Source organism: Schistocerca serialis, chromosome 10 (assembly GCF_023864345.2).
Source record: "Schistocerca serialis cubense isolate TAMUIC-IGC-003099 chromosome 10, iqSchSeri2.2, whole genome shotgun sequence".
NCBI lineage: Eukaryota > Metazoa > Arthropoda > Insecta > Orthoptera > Acrididae > Schistocerca > Schistocerca serialis.
This window is the reverse complement of record NC_064647.1, coordinates 158286375-158301202: the sequence shown is the minus strand read 5'-3', so window position 1 is coordinate 158301202 and position 14828 is coordinate 158286375. Positions and strand designations below refer to the sequence as shown.

General features: G+C 38.3%; 1 protein-coding gene across 5 annotated transcripts in view; it reads right to left on the bottom strand.

Annotated features, from left to right (window-relative positions):
* The window catches only part of LOC126424843 (mediator of RNA polymerase II transcription subunit 1-like), an 867028-nt gene that overhangs the window by 4895 nt on the left and 847305 nt on the right, over window positions 1-14828 (bottom strand). For 4 of the 5 annotated variants that reach the window (XM_050087650.1, XM_050087652.1, XM_050087649.1 and 1 more), the window contains 2 exons: window positions 10452-10556; window positions 7648-7875 (listed from right to left, as the gene is read on the bottom strand). In XM_050087650.1, coding sequence (XP_049943607.1) covers window positions 7648-7875; window positions 10452-10556 — 333 coding nt within the window. The remainder of the gene's footprint in view (window positions 1-7647; window positions 7876-10451; window positions 10557-14828) is intronic. The other variant, XM_050087651.1, reaches the window with a different exon arrangement.

Sequence of the window (14828 nt, the reverse complement as noted above, 5' to 3'; positions counted from 1 at the left end):
GTGCAGATGTGGACTCTGACCACAATCTATTGGTTATGAACTGTAGATTAAAACTGAAGAAACTGCAAAAAGGTGGGAAAAAGGAGATGGGATCTGGATAAACTAACAGAAGCAGAGATTGTAGAGAATTTCAGGAAGAGCATAAGGGAACAATTGACAGGAATGGGGGAAAGAAATACAGCAGAAGAAGAAGAGGTAGCTTTGAGGGATGAAATAGTGAAGGCAGCAGAGGATCATGTAGGTAAAAAGACAAGGACCAGTACAAATCATTGGGTAACAGGAAAAATATTGAATTTAATTGAGGAAAGGAGAAAATATAAAAATGCAGTAAATGGAGCAGGCAAAAAGGAATACAAACGTCTCAAAAATGAGATCGACAGGAAGAGCAAAATGGCTAAGCAGGGATGGCTAGAGGATGAATGTAAGGATGTAGAGACATAACTCACTAGGTGTAAGATAGATACTACCTACAGGAAAATTAAAGAGACCTTTGGAGAAAAGAGTACCCACTTGTATGAATATCAAGAGCTCAGATGGAAACCCAGTTCTAAGCAAAGAAGGGAAAGCAGAAAGGTAGAAGGAGTATATAGAGGGTCTGTACAAGAGCGATGTACTTGAGGACAATGTTATGGAAATGGAAGAGGATGTAGATTAAGATGAAATGGGAGATATGATACTGCATGAAGAGTTTGACAGAGCACTGAAAGACCTAAGTCGAAACAAGGCCCTGGGAGTAGACAACATTCCATTAGAACTACTGACAGCCCTGACAAAACTGATGAGCAAGATGTATGAGATAGGCGAAATACCCTCAGACTTCAAGAAGAATATAATAATTCCAATCCCAAAGAAAGCAGGTGTTGACAGATGTGAAAATTACCGAACTATCAGCTTAATAAGCCACAGCTGCAAAATACTAACGTGAATTCTTTACAGACGAATGGAAAAATTGGTAGAAGCTGACTTCGGGGAAGATCAGTTTGGATTCCGTAGAAATATTGGAACACGTCAGACAATACTGACCCTACGACTTATCTTAGAAGATAGAGTAAGGAAAGGCAAACCTATGTTTCTACCATTTGTAGACTTAGAGAAAGCTTTTGACAATGTTGACTGGAATACTCTCTTTCAAATTCTGAAGGTGGCAGGGGTAAAATACAGGGAGCGAAAGGCTATTTACAATTTGTACAGAAACCAGATGGCAGTTATAAGAGTTGAGGGACATGAAAGGGAAGCAGTGGTTGGGAAGGGAGTGAGACAGGGTTGTAGCCTATCCTCTATGTTATTCAAGCTGTATATTGAGCCAGCAGTAAAGGAAACAAAAGAAAAGTTCGGAGGAGGTATTAAAATCCATGGAGAAGAAATAAAAACTTTGAGGTTCGCCGATGACATTGTAATGCTGTCAGAGACAGCAAAGGACTTGGAAGAGCAGTTGAACGCAATGGACAGTGTCTTGAAAGGAGGGTATAAGATGAACATCAACAAAAGCAAAATGAGACTAATGGAATGTAGTCGAATTAAGTCGGGTGACACTGAGGGAATTAGATTAGGAAATGAGACACTTGAAGTAGTAAAGGAGCTTTGCTATTTGGGGAGCAAAATAACTGATGGTGGTCAAAGTAGAGAGGATATAAAATGTAGACTGGCAATGGCAAGGAAAGCGTTTCTGAATAAGGGAAATTTGTTAACATCTAGTAGGGATTTAAGTGTCAGGAAGTCGTTTCTGAAAGTATTTGTAGGGAGTGTAGCCATGTATGAATTGAAACATGGATGATAAATAGTTTGGACATGAAGAGAATAGAAGCTTTTTAAATGTGGTGCTATGGCAGAATGCTGAAGATTAGATGCATAGATCACATAACTAATTAGGAGGTATTGAATAGAATTAGAGAGAAGAGAAATGTGTGGCACAACTTGACTAGGATAAGGGATCCGTTGGTAGGACATGTTCTGAGGCATGAAGGATCACCAATTTAGTATTGGAGGGCAGCGTGGATGGTAAAAATCGTAGGAGGAGACCAAGAGATGAATACAGTAAGTAGATTCAGAAGGATGTAGGTTGCCGTAGGTACTGGGAGATGAAGAAGCTTGCACAGGATAGAGTAGCATGGAGAGCTGCATCAAACCAGTCTCTGGACTGAAGACCACAACCACAACTATTTTTTTCAGTGTAGTCTTGCCTATGAGCTCAATTATTTGCAGCAAAAACCAGAAAAAAGTACTTGAGGCCCAATTGGTCAACACTAATTGACAGTAAGTAGACTACAACTGGAAGAGCTCCACAAACTGGACTGGATTTTTATTGGTAGTAAGCAGTACACAATAGGCTATAGAAATGAATTATATAATTAGACTTAGTTTGCCGGTCGGCAAACTATCTTGCATACAGATCAGGGAAGCACGCTAAAATGAGGTACAATGAAGATTATGGTCTTTAGAGATACTGAATACTGCTTAATGAAAGTGAAAATGCTGCCTGTTTGTTTCACTCATAATGCGCCCACTCTGTTACAGATGAACTCTCAAATAGCAGTGGGAAAAAAACTTAACGAGAGATTGGTTTGATAAAAAGTCATAGCAGAAAGAAGGTGCCATTCTTTTCAAAAAATTATGTATTTTCAACATAGTCTCCTTGTAGTGCCTTCTAGTGATAAACACTTTTTTTTAATGTCCCACTCATTTTTCGAGCGTCTTCAAAAAATGGGACTGTATTTTAGAGAGCTTTACAATTCTTATCTCAATGTTCTAATCCGGGCAGAACTTTTTACCTGCGAGCCATCTCTTCATCATCTCTTCAACAAAAATTCACAATGCACCAGGACAAGCAAATTTTTGGAACACTGATGGAGTACTTTCTCCTTCATCAAATCCAGCCATGTTTTCTTAAAATTCCTTGTTGGTATTGTATCTCGCTTTAATATTGTCCAGTGATTATTTTTTCTTTTTCAAAGAAGCCTATAAACATGATGCCTTCCATATCACAGCAAATTCGCTGGGAGGAACCCAGTATTTTTTGACTGGTTCTTGGTTTCTGTGCTGTAGTGATTAATTAGTGTGTCATCTAAGGAGACAACTAGCTGGATCTTGGTTCAGTTGCCCCAAACACAAATTTGAAGCTGAAAACTGCATCTCCTTGCTCTCTGCTCTCAGCAATTGTAGTGTCCTATTCAAATGACAGTTTTTAATCACCAACTTCACATGTAAAATAGTAGCAGCCTTTTACAGATACTTTGAGCAATTTTGTTTGACAGTCAGCAGTAACAATGCGGTGGACTTCTTCAATGATTTCTTTGGTAACCGACTCTGCTAGGCAATCTTAATTAAAAAAAAAAAAAAATGGGTGTTAGACCATTTTTTAAATTCGTTGAATCAAACTTTTATCTTGTCGCGTGATTTCCAATCCAAATGCAAAACATGAATCACTAAATGATACTGCACTATTTCCAGATAGTGAAATAGCTGGGAAACTGAAAAAAGTCTGTGAATCAGTGTAATTGTTGTTTTAGCACTATTCAAGAGATGGTATCAGTGACTTGTACTAGCAGTGACACCTGCTCTCAGACAGTGGAACTTATTGAACTACCCTCGTGTGTTAACAGGAAGTACTCTGTCAAACAATCCAGAAATGTTATCTCTGAAATAAAAACATTTTCTGCCTTCAACTGTAATTTTTATTTATTCCCATTATTGGTTAGTTTTGTCTACTTTCAGGTGGTAGTTGATGTGTATGTGCACAAATCATCAAGCATCCAACCACGAGCAAATCGTGGACAAACATAACACTTAATGCCCCAGCAAATGATAAAGCAATTTGTCAACCTTAATGTGTTTTTCAAATTATTTGGCAGAGTGCTGCATTGTTTCATATGTTTACCGAACATAAAGGGTGTTTGAGAGACGTTTTGACTGTTAGCCAATTTGACAAACAAGTCTGACAATTTATGCATGCATTTGTCAAACAATAGCCAGCTGGTTGCGAGACTGTTATCTGTAACTTTGAGATGTCTGATGACTGGAGCAGATTCTGAAGATTTAAAATTTGTATGATGTGTTGCACTTCATGCATTGCCCACGAGTGTCAAAATACTTCATGGCACAATACTCACAACAGCTTCAAAGTGATAAAAAAGGATGATTAGATGCTACACACATACATTTATTTGAGAAACCTGTGTATTGTGTGTAGCAAACTGGAAATCTGACAAAACAAGTTTGATCATTGACAGGGAACTTTATGACAAGTAGTCACACATAGAGTTAGTAAAAAACTGTATTAACTGAAACAAGAACACTGTGCAGTGCAAGAAAATTGTAATAAAACAAGCTGTCTTAGCAACGGCAACCTTCTAACAGATAGTATCGGTTAGTGCAAGTTGGCAGCTTATTTTACTTCAATTGACTCACCCTGATTACAACTGCTAAAGAGCTTCTAAACTAACTAAATGCATGACTACTGTCATAAGTTCTACACTTATGTGCCATAAGTTGGATAGCTTGGTAGCATATGTGGAAGCACGTCAACTGCCACCAATAGTGGAAATAAATAATTTTTGTTTCCAGAAATTTTCTACACCTTAGGTGCCTGCCCAAATAAAAGTAACAGAAATATTAGGTAATGTAAGTCTGGTTTCCCACCACTATCAGGATCTGCTGGGAACACAAGCCACTCCATCCTCTCCTGTTTCCCCATTACCCCTCTGTCACTACTCTGATCCAGTTTTCCCCCAATTTCTGAATGCCCTTTTTTCAATCTTCTTCCCTCATATGTTATCTGCATTTTTTGCACCTATCTGTCATCACAAAAACTTCATGTAACTTATCTCACATCTTATTTTTTTTCTCTTTTCTTTTTTGAACAATTTCTGTGCAGCATACAATAAAATTGGTGTGTAATGCAATTGATAATATTGGTAATATCTTCTTATTTGTGTTTATTGAAGTTTTCCTGATGGATCAGTATTCAATCATTGTTTTGGGAGTGCATCCAGGATATTATTAACTCGTGTACCGATATTTCAGCTGAAGACCTTTCAGCCATTATCAAGCTGAGTCAGTTGAAAGTGATCAAGGAAGCTGTGGAAATACAATTACCAAACATCCTGTTTAACTGAGACTAGGGTTTGCCAGCTCAACATGTCAGGGAAACCACTCATTTCATGCCTGGAGTTTTAAAGGAAATACTGTTCTAGGTATTCACTGCCTGGCAGTACAACATATGTCATCGATAATAATAAACCAGCTACTTTATAAGGACTGTGGAATTGCTGACTCTGTGCTTGCTCCGTTTTACTCTTGGAGGTGTACTGTTTTATTACTGATACTCTTGTTACCAACAGTATTATCTTTGACATACATGTGTTTACTCCACAGTGTAAAGTGCGTTAAAAATCTTGCAAGTGACCCACCTTCAGAATGGCTGAAAGGGTGTCAGCCTAAATATCAATACAAGAGTTAATAATATCCCAGATGCATCCTGAAAAATGATGGAATAACCTTCGTACTTTTCTGGCAGACTTCTTTGTCACATACAATTCTTGTAAAGCTGCCAGCTTGCATTGCATGTTCATTTGTCCTTTAATTAATTCTTCCATTTTCATCTGCTCCCTAACCAGTAGCATGCTCACCTTGGTCTGTCATTCTCTCTTGTAGCGACCATCAACTCGCATTTCTTTGCATTAAATTTTATACCAAACTCATGTGCAACTTCTTCACAAACCTCTAATTGTTTCTGTACCACGAAATAATCAGAAAAGGAGATTGCTATCATTCTCCCTCCTAACTCTCTTGCAGCTTGCATCATTGTATCACCCATCATCGTTGTAGTGCACTTCCTGGTTTCAGACTCTTCTTTTGTTTCTTTTTTTTTTTTTTTTTTTTACAAAATGTAAATAAAAGAACACACTTTCCCAGTTAAACAGAAATGCCTGAAGAACATACTGTACAACTTTGAGGATTTGTAATTTTGAAATCTAATGATTCATATTTTTCCTTTGTTTATCCAGTCATGTTAAAAAATGAGAAGAGTTTGAATATAAACACACATAACTGTGACCAGTCACTTATAAAATATTTACTTATTTTCGTAAACTACTTTTTGAGTGCATATTCAGGCGATGCATAAAGAAGTTACGTATTTATGTCTGTAGATTGATGTTGGATACTGTCTCTGTAATAGTAAGATACAAAAAGACCCTTTAATCTTCTGCCATGAGTGATATGTATACGGGAAGCTGTGTTGAAATTTTCTTTGTATACTGCAGCAGACTGTGTGGTATTGTTGTTAATATCCACCCGTCAGCTTCCAGTTTAATTGCGGCCACAGTATTAATCACGTAGCAAACAACTGTATTGTTTTGCTATTAACCCTTTGACTACTATAGATGTGCTCTCTGCATTCGTTGCTGAGTGCGGCTTTGTTGTTGCTGTGCTGAGAGATGGTGTTCCCACCACTATGATAAACTTATCATCCAATTGTACAAAAATTATTCTGTGAAAAAAATTGAGTTTTGCACATCTTACAGTCTAATACCTTTACTCGATAAAGGACTGAATTGTTTTGTTATTTGTCATAGTAACTGTGCTAAATTAAATTAAGTAAAGCATTGCACGAAATTTTAAAAAGAGTTTGTAGAGATAAGAATGCATTGCGTAAACTACACCTCCTGGATTTCAGCTCATGTATTGCTGGGTATGAAATGTAGATAAGATATCAAAATTTTATTTAAAATTGAGAGCAGAATGATATTTCATTTCATTGTTTTTTGTATCCGGCAGACAGTTGCACGTGGCACACCCAGTTCCGTTCGTGGGTTTTGGGAAACACGTGGTCATAGCAATCGTTATATTTTATTTTGGGTCAGGATATTGAAACAAAGCTTTTTACAAATGATAGAACACAAAGAGGCACATATCTTGCATGATAAATTTTCGAAACTTTTTTATTCACCGAGATATAGACGTAACTCGTCCACAGCAGTGAGATGGCTGGCAGAATGGGATATGTAAACTCATCAGTTGGGTAAGGGAAAACCCAGAGGTGGCATTTAAATGTGTCACCAGCACCTGGGGAGCAGTGGAGTGTAACGATTTAACTCATCCGCAGCAGTCAAAGGGCTAATATTAACTTGGCAATTTGTTTTTCATTGCCTGTCAGTTACAGAATTCATCATATAGTGCTCAATTCTGTGCTCACTAGATGATGAAAATGGAAGCTTCCAAGATGACAATACCACCATATTGCTGCTTTAAGTAAAGAAATTTGTTTTCTGGTACAACTTGTCATACAAGAACACATCAGATAAATACATTGAAGTGTTTCCTACCTTCTTGTTAAGAGTCGGTACATAGCACCATGATAAAAAAGTAAGTATGGAACTTCTCTATGCCTCACCTGAAAATGAGCCCAAAAATGCTCAAAAAGTAGTTCATGAAAATAAATGTGTCATAAGTGATTGGTCACATTTATCTGTATTTACAGCCAACTAACCGACTGTCATATGGTTCTGTAATATCCATAACAGATAAGCTTAATCTGCAGGATGTTAATTAACAAATATAATGCAATGGGAGACGCCTGTCGGCACCTGCTAAGCCGTAAGCCAGCAGCCTGGCTTAGAGCCAGCTGAGCTTGTAACCCCCCAGCCCTACCTCGTAGCCGAGCCTCCGGAGGAACAACCTGAGCAGGGGTGGCTCGTCCCCGAAGAACTTGGTCAGCTTGCGGACGCGTGACGGGTTCGACAGGCCGCCTGCGCTGTCCCCTTGTGGGCCGGCACCACCCGCGACGTTGAGGGCACGCGGCACGGACTGCGACCGGTGGTGGTGCAGCGCCGTCTGAGTGCGCAGTGCTGCGATCTCGCCCCGAATGTTCTCCATCTCCTGCAAGCAGAAGCGCACCTATCTAACTTACTGACCTTTCAGATGGATTCCTCAGCAGTCTTCTTCTTCTTTCAGTGCCAACAGATGATTCCTAGTTATTCCAATATATCTTTAAATAACTGTACATAACACAAGTCAAGCAAGTTACCAAGTTAATGTAGTTCTTTTTTTATCACTGTCCAAACTGTGATGATCAACACGTATAAAATACTCTTCATGCTTGTAACACGATGAACCATTAAACCACACAGACATTGAGGAGTCTAAATTAAACAAACAACTGGCAGCTCAATACTTAATAAATATTCATTTCGAAATTTTATGTAAGTGACAATATATAATGCTATCATACAACTTCACTCAAGGACTTAAATACAAAGTTATTTCATTTTCAGCATCAACCTGAGAGACAAGAGAAACAGGGAACACTTATACACAGTAGAGGCTAAGTCATATATTTTTCAAATTACATTAATTCTAGGTTATATTTTATGTAATGGAATTACAGACCTCATTTTTATCCCTGGGATTTCGCAAAACCCACCAAGAATTTTCTGAAAACTCAAATTTTCTGTATGATGCATGTAACTAATTAACATGGTACATTTTTCAAAACAGAAGGATGTAACTTTAGGTTTTTGAAGGGATTACATTTTCATATTCAAATTTCTAGATTTCTTATGACAGCAACAGTTAATAGATTTTGATAATTGTAGAAGCTTCAGAAAAGATGAGACATTTATTTATCAGAAAAAAGTGGGGCATTCGAATAAAGTATATCAATCTTAAAATAAACAATTATTAGTGTGCCGCGCGGTCTGAGGCACCTCGTCACGGTCTGTGCGACTCGCCCCGTTGGAGGTTCAAGTCCTCCCCCGGGCAAGAGTGTGCGTATTGTCCATAGTGTAAGTTAGTTTAAGTTAGATTAAGTAGTGTGTAGGCTTACGGACCAATGACCTCAGCAGCTTGGTCCCATAAGACCTTATCATAAATTTTGAATACTTCATTAAACAAAATATTTCTGCACAAACTAATTGTACTGTCATCATTAGCATCATGTAAATAACATGCTAAATAATAAACTTAAGAAAAATAAAGCTTAGATAAAAATTTGGGAATTTTGTGTATAGATTAAATATGGATAGGAAACAGGAAAGAGAAAAAGAAACCCGTAGTGTTTATGTTAGGTTAGGTGTTCCATCTGGCTATGTTTCAAGCTTTGTCAATTTCATATACACTTTACTTTTGATGCAGGGTACAAAATCTAAACTGACACCTGACACACATGCAACTGGTATGATGATGACTAAAGCTATTAAGATAAGTTTTACAACCTCTGTCTGTAATTACATAAGTTAGGAAATTGCCTTTGTAGCAATTTTACATAAAAAGTGCATTATAGCCTCCAACTAGAGTATTCTTAAACCCTTTGTTTACAAGTGGTTACTGGGCAAATCACCTTTTTTTTAGTTCAACTACCTAGCTTACCAGTAGCTTTTATTTGTAATTACTGGTCTCTAGAATCCATCAAATAGTTCAGGGAATTTATGTTTTTTTATTTATTTTTTTAATGTTAGGTGTTCATGTGTTGTTGAAATTATGTCCCATACACCACAAATCATTATTATGAGTCATCTTTCACATTAAATAAGATAATTATGTGTGGTTTCAGTGTTTGACCACTGGCAAGTAAGGGTCAAGTCATTTTCTCTTCTCAGCAATTGAATTGCAGAGTCTGGAAGCTGATGACCTGGATGTTGATATGCATATCTGATACTGGGTCAATTACAAATTGATCAGAAGTCAGTTACCTTTAACCCTAAACAATGCTAAATGAGTATCAAGGGGTATAGGGATTGAACTTGGCTATAAATAGCTGTGGGACACCAATAATAGTTCACAGTCTGGTTTGAATTGAGGCAGAGAGCATGCATAACAACAAAAGCTCACAGCATGTAAATAAGATGACTGGGTTGGTCGTTGAAATTTTGGGTAAAAAAATGGAAACATCTCAGCTGGACACTTGAAAATACACCATTATTCCTTAACTTAATAACCTGCTCATATAGCATGATATGTAGTATGCTAACATACGAGAAATGGAGGTACACCAGACCCTGATCGAATCTGTGGGGCATATTAACAACTGTGGGCTAGTACATTGGCCAGCTTGAGTGTGGTTTTTTGATGGTTTCCCACACTCATTCAGGCACACAGTGGGTGGGTCTCTTCATATTTTTGCAACGCAAATACTAATTCATAAAATTTCGGGCGGGTCATCAAATTCTGCCTCGGAGAATATGATATGCGAACAGTTAAAATATGATAACAGCACAAGGCGTATATAATTCACAAACAGATGACACACACAACTTTCTGCCCCTAGGTTACCTTGACAGCTGTAGCTTCAGGAAAGGCATCTAGCCAAAACATTCAATAATAAATAAAAATTTTCAAATCCTAAAAAGCAGAGCTCATACTACATGAGCTAAACACTAACAGAAAAACAGATTACCTTTACTTAACCTGTTTTCCTGTCATTTCTGACAGTTCATCAATTTAAATAGATTGCTTACCTGTATCATGAGGTGCTGGGTTCTCATTTCTGAGGACAGATGTGCGACACTGCGGGCCAGAGTGACCACGTGAGACTCCAGGCGCTGGAACCTCTTGTTGATCCCCTGCAAAAAAAACCAGGAATGGTAAATCTGGAAGTCTCATAAAAATCTCAAGTAAAACATCATTTGTGCTATATTCTGAAACAGGCAAATGTGATGAATGTTGTTGTTGCCTTCTGTCTGAAGAATGGTTTGATGCAACTCTCCGTGCTAATCTACCCAGTGCAAGCCCTGTCAACTCCGCCTAACTAGCAGAACCTATATCCATTTGAAGCTGCGTAGTGTATTCAATTCCTTGCTGCTTCAGAATGTTTCCTATCGTCCTGTCACTTTTTTTTACTCAAGCTCTGCCATAAATTTCTTTTTTCCCCAATTTGATTCAGTGTCTGCTCGTCTGTTGTTTGTTCTACCCAGCAAATCTTCAGCATTCTTCTGTGACATCAAATTTCAAAATCATTTATTCTTTTATGTCTGAACTGATTATTGTCCACACTTCACTTCCTTTCAAGATTACACCCCAAAGAAATACATTCACGAAATACTTCCTAACACTTACGCTGATATTAAATGTTAACAGATCCCTCTTTTTCAGAGATGCTTTTCTTGCTATTGCCAGTCTGCATTACATATCTGCCCCTCTTTGGCCATCATCAGTTATTTTTATGCCTAGACAGCAAAACTCATCCACTACTATTAGGGTCTCATTTTCTAATCTTAATTCCCTCAGCACCTCCTGGTTTAATTTTACTGCACTGTATTACTTTTATTGATCATCATTTTTTAATTTATTTTTAATTCACCACCCATTCCCTTCAGCTGCTCTGCTTCCTGAACTGTATTCCCATTTCCAAATTTTTCCTTGGTTTCCTATACAGCTTGCTCAATGTACAGATTGAATAATATTGGGGATAGGCCACTGCCCTTTTTCACTCCCTTCCTAACCACTGTTTCCCTTTTACCATATTTTCTCGAATCTAAGCCGCACTTGAATCTAAGCCGCACCTAAAAAATGAGACTTGAAATCAAGGAAAAAACATTTTCCCGAATCTAAGCCGCACCTGAAATTTGAGACTCGAAATTCAAGGGGAGAGAAAAGTTTTAGGCCGCACCTCCAAATCGAAACAAAGTTGGTCCATTGTAATATGAGACACAATTTAGGTCGAATGGATGACGATACAGCTACAGTACTCTGCTTCGAGTCATAAGCTTAGAAGTTAAGCTTTACCAGGTAGCCATTGCTATGCGTCAGGCGCTCCGTCCGTATTTATATGGGTACCCTTCCTTTTTCACGTGCTTCGTCTGGTTTGAATTGATTGTTTATATTTCTTTGATCTGATAAGCGCCGTTCTCTTTGTTATAGGTGTTTACATCACTCTAAGCTGAAAATGCATTACTGTACTGTGTCATGCACTGTTTGTCGCATTCTGATAATGAGTGTTTACGGCCTGTCGCAGCTCGCGGAATGGCTTGCTTTTGTGCACGCTACCACCGCTTACAAAAAAAAGAGAGAGAGGGAGAGAGAGAGGAATAGTCTCATTGGCGAAACAATGGCAAGGGACTGCTATTTGTTGCTACTTACACTGCTGCTTTCTTTGATAATGATCAACAAGAATCAAATAATATACTGCGTATGATAGAAGTTCTGAACGAGAGTTTAGCGAAAATTTTTCTCCGTTTGAAAATCTTTGCAGACGCCTCTTTAGTACATAACATTCTGCACAGAAATTAGAGTCATCTTAGATTTAAAAATGTAGTCAATTGCCGTGCCTCATTTCTGACTGTATCACTACTAGGCATAAGAATAATACGGATATAAACATGACATGATATGTATATTCTTCCGCATTTGCTGTTGTCTCACTCTAGTTTTGTAGTGTATTAGGCAGACAGGATTTAAATTAGATACCACCAAACATGAAACAATACATGGCAAAATGTTTATATTCGTATTATTCTTATGGTGAAGAGAATACTGCATGTGATTCACATTTCATAAAAGTTCCTATTAGCAACCATCTCTTCTCACAGGTAGGAAAAAATTCAGAACATAGAGTTGGCCATATTGACAAACAGCCTAAACAGTCTTGGCAGTCGGATTCTTGTAGTACATTGAAATGCTGCTACATTCGAAGATGAACAATACGGAATTCATATTTACTTTGTTGGATAATGTATGAAAATGCAGTGATCGAAACTCGGGGCGGAGTAAAAAGCTAGTCTTCCACTCTTTTTTTAAATTTATTTACTGACGTAGAGGTTTTGGCGCCATTATTTATCTTTGTGCCTGCAAAGCATGCCTGTGTAGCGCTACATATATTCGACGGCAGAAGTTAGTTGTGGCAGCACCTACCAACATTTTTCAGAACTTCCACTTACTTTGCACTCGATTCTAAGCCGCAGGCGGTTTTTTGGATTACAAAAGAAAACAGAAAGAAGTCTGGCTTAGATTTGAGTAAATACGGTATGTCCTTTGATTCTTATAACTGTAGTCTGGTTTCTGTGCAAGCTGTAAATGACCTTTTTGTTCCCTGCACTTTATCCCTGCCACCTTCAAAATTTCAAAGAGTGATGTCCAGTCAACATTGTCAAAAGCTTTGTCTAAATCTACAAATGTTATACATGTAGGTTTGACATTTTCTTCAACATATCTTCCCAGATAAATCATAGTGTCAATATTGCTCCACATATTCCTGCATATTTCCTGAAACCAACACTCCAAAGGTCAGTATTTTGTGACTATGAGTTATTAAATTGATAGTGTGGTAATATTCACTCCTGTCAGCATCTGTCATCTGTGGCATTGGAATTATTACATTTCCTTAAATCCAAGGGTATTTTGCCTGCCTTGTGTATCATGCACACCAGGTGAAATAATTCTGTCGTGGTTGGCTCTCCCAAGGATCTCAATAACTGTAAGGATATGTTGTCTGTTCCAGAGGCAGTATTTCTACATAGGTCTTCCACTGCTCTGTCACAGCCTTCTCACAGTGTTGTGTCTCCCATTTCATCTTCATCTACTACTTCTTTCCTCTCTATAATATTGCCCTCACACTTGTTTACCTTATGTAGAACCATTAGATTTTCCTTGCACCTTTCAGCTTTCCCTTATTTTCATAGTACTGGCTTGCCATCTGAGCTCTTGATATTCATACAGCTGCTTCTCATTTCTCCAAAAGTCTGTAAGTTTCCTAAAGGCAGCATCGCTACCCTTGTTATGCATGCTTTTACAGCCTGGCATTTGCACTCCAGCTATTTCTGTGTAGCCATTTTGCAATATCTGTCAGTCTCATTTTTTAGACTTTTTATTCGTCTTGGCTGCAATATCTACATCTACATTTACATCCATACTCTGCAAGCCACCTGACGGTGTGTGGCGGAGGGTACCTTGAGTATCACTATCGGTTCTCCCTTCTATTCCAGTCTCGTATTGTTCGTGGAAAGAAGGATTGTCGGTATGCCTCTGTGTGGGCTCTAATCTCTCTGATCTTATCCTCATGGTCTCTTCACGAGATATACGTAGGAGGGAGCTATATACTGCTTGACTCCTCGGTGAAGGTATGTTCTCGAAACTTCAACAAAAGCCCGTACCGAGCTACTGAGCATCTCTCCTGCAGAGTCTTCCACTGGAGTTTATCTATCATCTCCGTAACGCTTTTGCGATTACTAAATGGTCCTACAATGAAGCGCACTGTTCTCCTTTGGATCTTCTCTATCTCCTCTATCAACCCTATCTGGTACGGATCCCACACTGCTGAGCAGTATTCAAGCAGTAGGCGAACAAGCATACTGTAACCTACTTCCTTTGTTTTCGGATTGCATTTCTTTAGGATTCTTACAATGAATCTCAGTCTGGCATCTGCTTTACCGACGATCAACTTTATATGATCATTCCATTTTAAATCACTCCTAATGTGTAATCCCAGATAATTTATGGAATTAACTGCTTCCAGTTGCTGACCTGCTATATTGTAGCTAAATGATAAGGGATCTTTCTTTCTATGTATTTGCAGCACATTACACTTGTCTACATTGAGATTCAATTGCCATTCCCTGCACCCTGCGTCAATTCGCTGCAGATCCTCCTGCATTTCAGTTCAATTTTCCATTGTTACAACTTCTCGATATACCACAGCATCATCCACAAAAAGCCTCAGTGAATCTCCAATGTCATCCACAAGGTCATTTATGTATATTGTGAACAGCAATGGTCCTACAACACTCCCCTGTGGCACAATTGAAATCACTCTTACTTCAGAAGGCTTCTCTCCATTGAGAATGACATGCTGCGTTCTGTTATCTAGGAACTCTTCAATCCAATCACACAATTGGTCTGCT